General features: G+C 43.1%; 1 protein-coding gene across 1 annotated transcript in view; it reads left to right on the top strand.

Annotated features, from left to right (window-relative positions):
* Positions 1-5014, top strand: part of COMMD9 (COMM domain containing 9) — a 28193-nt gene extending 23179 nt beyond the window's left edge. The window contains exon 6 of the mRNA XM_006864897.1: positions 4874-5014. Coding sequence (XP_006864959.1) covers positions 4874-5014 — 141 coding nt within the window. The remainder of the gene's footprint in view (positions 1-4873) is intronic.
* Positions 5015-6500: the final 1486 nt, after the last annotated feature.

Here is a 6500-nt window from a genome sequence, read left to right as displayed (position 1 = left end):
GCTACACCAGGAAATTAACATCAGCAAATTATGTGCTGTATCATTATATATAGTACATGTTACTAACACTAAAGTGTGCAGAAGAAAACACACAAGCTTTGTCCTAACTCAAATATCTCATAAGTCGGAGACTACCTGTATTTATTTATAAAGTATACATGTTCTACTGTATTAACATATTATGGAAATAATATATATGGTAAGTAGAAAATTTGAAAGGTTTGAATAAATACAAAACAAATAATATTTTTTAAAATAATTGGTTGACATTTAGAAGTACCATATCCACTTAGAAGGAAGTTTAGCTTTAACAGTAGGGTGTATGTTTCAGAATTCAAATGGCCTTTTTGAGAATTTCAGTGTGATGCTGAGCTGTTCCTCAAAGTAGAGTTGACTGTGATGATGTGAATGGAGTAAAGCCCTCAGGACCTTCATTTGTTGATGGAACATAACTCAAAATGAGAAAACACAGCTGTAAACATCCATTAGTAATAGGAATATGGAATGTACGAAAGAATCTAGGAAATTTGAAGTTGTCAGTAGAGAAACGGAACTCATATCTTAGGCATTAATGAGCTGAAATGGACTGGCATTGGCCATTTTGAATCTGACAATCACATGGTTTCCTATGCTGGGAATGACAAATGGAAGAGGAATGACATTACATTCATCTTCAAAAAAAAAATTTCAAGATCTTGAAATATAATGCTGACTGTGATAAGATAATATCCATAAGCCTACTAGGAAGCCCAGTTAATAACACGATTATTCAAATTTATGTATCAACTACTAAAGCCAGTGAGGATGAAATTGAAGAATTCTATCAACTTCATCAGTCTGAACTAGATCAAACATGCAATCAAGATGTATTTGATAATTACTGGTAGTTGGAATGCAAATGATGGAAACAAAAAATCAGTAGTTGGAAAACATGGCCTTGGTGATAGAAATGATGCTGGACATCACATGACAAATTTGCAAGACCAATGACATCTTCATTACAAATACCTTTTTAAAGTAATATAAAAGATAATTATACACATGGATTTCATGAGATGGAGTACAAAGAAATCAATTAACTACAGTTGTGGAAAGAGACGGTGGAAAAGCTCCATGTCATCAGCCAAAACAAGGCTAGGGGAAGACTGTGGAACAGACCATCGCTTGCTCATATACAAGTTCAGGTGGAAGCTGAAGAAAATTAGAACAAGTCCACAAGAGCCAAAACAAGACCTTGAACATATCTCACCTGAATTTAGAGATCATCTCAAGAACAGATTTGGTGCATTAGACACTAATGAACGAAGACTAGAAGTTGTGGGATGGCATCAAGAACATCACACTGAAAGAAAGCAAAAGGTCATTAGGAAGAGACAAGAAAGAAGGAAAAGACAACATGGATGTCAGAACAGACTCTGAAACTTGCTCTCCAGTGTAGAGATGCTAAAGCAAGTGGAAGAAATGAGGACATGAAAGAGCTGATCAGATAGTTTCAAAGGGCAGCTCCAGAAGACAAAGTCAAGTCTTCTTTGTCTTGACATATAAGGAAATGTGCAAAGACCTGGAGTTAGAAAACCAAAAGGGAAGAACATGCTCAGCATTTCTCAAGCTGAAAGAACTGAAGAAAAAATTCAAGCCTCTACTTGCAACACTGAAGGATTCTAGGGCAAAGTACTGAATAATGCAGAAAGCATCACAAGAAGATGGAAGAAATACACAGAATCACTGTACCAAAAAGAAATGGTTGATGTTCAACCATTTCAAGAGGTAGCATATGATCAAGAGCCAGTGGTACTGAAGGAAGAAGTCCAAGGTGCACTGATGACATTGGCAAAGAACAAGGCTCCGGGAATTGATATAAATTGCAATATTTCACCAAACTGATGCAGCAGTAGAGGCACTCACTCATCTATGCCAAGAAATCCGGAAGACAGCTACCTGGCCAACTGATTGGAAGAAATCCATATTTGTGCCCATTCCAAAGAGAGGTGATGCAGCAGAATATGGAAATCATTGGACAATACCATCAATATCATAATGCAAGTAAAAATTTAGTAAAGATGATACAAAAATGATTGTAACAGAACACTGACGGGGAATTGCCAGAGGTTCAAGCTGGATCCTGATCATGACGTGGGATGAAGGACATCATTGCTGCTATCAATGGAACTTGGCTGAAAGCAGAGAATACCAGAAGAAAGGTGTTTACCTCTGCTTTATTGACGATGCAAAGGCTTTTGACTGTGTGGATCATGACAGGCTATGGACAAAATTGCAGAGAATAAGTATTCCGGAACACTTAATTATGCTCATGAGGAACCTGTATATAGACTAAGAGGCAGTTGTTTGAACAGAACAAGGGAACACTGAGTGGTGTAATATGAAAAGATGCATGCCAGTGTTGTATTCTTTCACCGTATGTACTCAGTCTATACTGAGCAAATAATTCAAGGAACTGGGTTATATGAAGAAGAATGTGGCATCAGGATTGGAGAAAAACTCACTAACAAACTGCAATATGCAGATGATTCAACCTTGTTTGCTGAAAGTGAAGAGAACTTAAAATACTTACAGATGAAGATCAAAGACAGCCTTCAGAATGGTTGCACCTTAATGTAAAGAAAACAAAAATCTTCACCACTGGATCAATAAATAATATCATTATAAATGGAGAAAAGACTGCTTTTGTCAAAGACTTCATTTTCTTGGGTTCACTCTCATCTCTCATGGAAGCACTAGTCAAGAAATCAAGCGACGTATTGCACAAGGCAGATCTGCTACACAAGACCTCTTTAAAGTATTCAGAAGCAAAAATGTCAGTTTGAGGACTAAGGTATGCCTGACCCAAGCCGTGGTGTTCTGAATAGTTTAATATACATGTAAAAGTTGGGCAATCTATAAAGTATGTTTGAATTGATGCATTTGAGTTATGGTGTTTATGGTGTTGGAGGAGAATATTAAAAGTACCGTGGACTGCCAGAAGACCAAACAAATCTGTTGGAGGAAGTACAGCCAGAATGTTCCTTAGTAGTCAGAATGGCAAGACCTTGTCTCTCATACTTTGGACATCTTATCAGAAGGGACCAATCATTGGAGAAGAACATCATGCTTGGTAAAGTGGAGCATCAGTGAAAAAGAGGAAGACCTCCAGTGAGCTAGATTAACATAGTTTTAGCAGCATTGGGTTCAAGCTTAGCAATAATTGTGAGGGTGGCATAGGACTGGGCAATATTTTATTCTGTTGTGCATAAGGTTGCTATGAATTGGAATCCACTCAACTGCACTTCAACAAAAACAGTCTTGTCAGTTACCACTAGACTGCCGCTACCTCTAGTCCTGGTGTAGCTCCGTAGGACTAACTACAAGGTCTCAATCCATGCTTATTTTGCAGAGCTAAGCAGTTCAAACCCATCAGCCGCTCCTCAGAGACCCAACACAAGGTTGCTATGAGTCAGAACCAACTCAAAGGCACTGCTACCACCCCCATCACCTAATCCTCACTTATCTGAAAATGCACATTCATAACTATAGTGAAAAATCTACTACATGACCATTTTGCACATTAGCGATATACAGGTGGCAGTAGTGAATACTGAGGTGGGAGGCAGGAACAACTGGCTGTGATGGGTAAGATCATGTGTCAGCTTAGCTGGGCCGGGGTTGCAGTGGTGTGGCAGTTCAGTTACGGAATGATGTAGTCATCCTGTTTTGTGATTTGATGTGACCATCCACTATTTGCACATAAGGACCTAGTCTTAGGGATAAGTGAGGTGATGGTTGTGTACCATCGAGTCGATTCTGACTCAGAGTGACCCTGTATAGGGTTTCTGAGGCTATAAATCTACTCGGGAGCAGTGGATTTAAACGGCTGACCCAAGGTCAGCCCAATGTGTAACCCGTTATGCCCCCAAGGTTCCTTGATAAGTGAGGGGTGGTATATTTTAATGTCTCAGCAAGAGCACCTGTTAGCAGTTGGAGACGTGTCAGGTCTGCCTTTTCTTGTGGCTCGCTGGCCTTGACATCAGTGAGGTTATTTATCTTCACTTCATGGTAATTCTCAGCAAGCTTATTAAAGCCACCCAATCCATTTTGTAGCGTTTGTTAAACTGAGATTGTCTCCTGTTGTATCTTAATCTGATAGCCTGTAAGAAAATGAAGAAGTAAGGATGCCTCTCAGCCCTGGTGTGTGATAAGCACTGAAGTGTTAACCTCACGGTTGGCAGTTCAAACCCACCAGTTGTTCCTCGGGAACTCTGCACAGGATTGCTATGAGTCAGGACCGACTTGATGGCACACAAAAACAACAAGGGTGCCTCTAACAGCTCAATTTTAAAATGCTGTTTTTATTACTGGTTCCAACTCACGGTGACCCCCCCTATGTTTCAGAGTAGAACTGCTCCATAGCATTTTCAAAACTTTGACCTTCTGGATAGGTTAGTAAATCTTTCTTGCTTTCTTTCTCTCATTCTCCTTCCTTTCTTTCTTTGTTCTGATACAAATGAATATAACTAGCAGTTCTGTTTTGCCTGCATCTGAATGTTGCATTGTGTACCCTGTGGGACCCACCACTGCAGTAGTGATGTGAACACATGTAGTGTTAGCGCATTCGAATGCTGAGAGGCAGGATGTCAGAGAGGCAAGGGAGGTCTTGGCTGGGCCCCTTTAAAACTAGCTTAAAGCACTTGTTGCAAACAGGATCTGAGCCAGGCTTGGGAGGTGACTCTTGTACTCTCTCAGCCAGAAACCACATGAGCTGAGCCTAGGGCTAGGGTTCTCCAGGGCTCTTAGCACAGAGCCTCTCCTTAGAGGCCCAGCGGGGACAGCGGCTCATCCGTCCAGGGCTCACTTGACCTTCTCCCCCGTTCTCTTTCAGATCCAGGGTGACCCTAGCCTGTGTGGGGACAAACCCTCCGTCTCTGCTGTCACCATGGAGCTAAGCAAAGAAATGTTGGACACAATGTTAGACGGGCTGGGCCGCATCCGAGACCAGCTTTCTGCCGTGGCCAACAAGTGACCCTGACCAGCTGCTTCCCGCGTCCCCACACCAGGCCTCAGTGACTGGTCAGCAGCGGGCGCACCTCCAGTTCAGGCTGCCTGCCATAGAGCTACAGCCCACAGCAGGCAAAAGGGTGGGGGCACGGGGCGGCCGCCCTCCGATGTCCTGGTCGGAGTGAAAGGAAGCCACCAAGCTCCTGACCCATGTTTTTTTCTTTCTGTTTCTGAAGCTGGTGAGCAGAAGCCCCCATGTTTGAAAGACCACCCCTTCTGTGTGATTTAATTACTGCTGTGGCAGCGTGAAGGAACATTTACTTCATCAGCTGCCTCTATATGGCTGTTTGGGAAATTCAGGCCCAAACTGTGGAGCTTGTCTAATAAGTTCACTGCCAGCATTAGCTCTAATTAGTTCATTTCCAGCCCTGGGACACACGCAGTGAAGCAGGTGGGTGACCTAGCTGCGCCTGCTGCTTCTCTCTAGGAGAAACCAGGCACGCCCCACAAAGCAGGGCCCCTGCAGAGCAGCCTGCCCGCCTGCCCCCCCCCCCCAAGTCTCCGCCTCTTCAGCATTGGCAGTCTGAAATGGGGCCTCATTCCCTCCTCCATGAAACCAGGGCCGCTTCCTTGGTAAAGTAGAGCCACTCCAGGGTGAACTGTAGAAATAAATGACATTTCTAAAGTATTCGCGATTCTAGTCATGTTGTCTTGTAACTCCTGTCCTTGCCATGTTGTTGCTTTAGGCCACTGCCACCTCTCTTTCTTAAAGATGATCCCAACCTCCCAATCCCCAACCAAGTCCACAACCCCTGGGATGACATGAAACCAGGCCTAGGAACCTCAGCCACATCCATGGTTGACCATCAGTGTTGGCTTGTGACAAGAGTTACAATGAAGGCACGTCTGTGTCAGCTCTCTAGTGTTGCTGTGACAGAAATGCCACAAAAGGATGGGTTTGGTGGTGGTGGAGGTGGTGTGCTGTGAACTCCGTTCTGACTCATAGCAACCCTGTGTAGGATTTCCAAGGCTGTAGATCTTTACCAGAGAAGAAAGCCTCTTTTTTCTCCCTCTGAGCAGCTGGTAGATTTGAACTGCTGACGAGCAGTCCAGGGTTTATTCTGTAGCACCACACTGGGAGTCCGGGGACACGGTTTGTTGTTGGTGGTAGGTGCCATCGAGTCAGTACAGAGCCATAGCAACCCTGTGCACAACACAACGAAACACTGCCCGATCCCTAATTATAGTACCTTACTTTATAGGACTTCTGTGAAAATCAAATGACCCAAATGATGGGTCTAAAAGCATTCTTACAGCAATACTGTTAGCTTTGATTATTAATAGGAATGAAACTCGAAAGCTCACTGCAGAAACTGTTCTGTCTGCTGTGCAGGACCGAGAGGAGAATGAATGTCATTTCTCCTCCTTTTATGGATGAGGAAACCAGCTCATTGAGGTTAAGTTGCCTGCTGGTAAATGGCCTCATTAGGACTTGGGCCCAGATTTCTCCA

This window comes from Chrysochloris asiatica, unplaced genomic scaffold (genome assembly GCF_000296735.1).
Source record: "Chrysochloris asiatica unplaced genomic scaffold, ChrAsi1.0 scaffold00072, whole genome shotgun sequence".
NCBI classification, from domain to species: domain Eukaryota; kingdom Metazoa; phylum Chordata; class Mammalia; order Afrosoricida; family Chrysochloridae; genus Chrysochloris; species Chrysochloris asiatica.
Note: the sequence above shows the minus strand (reverse complement) of the source record. Positions and strands in the feature narration are given on the sequence as shown.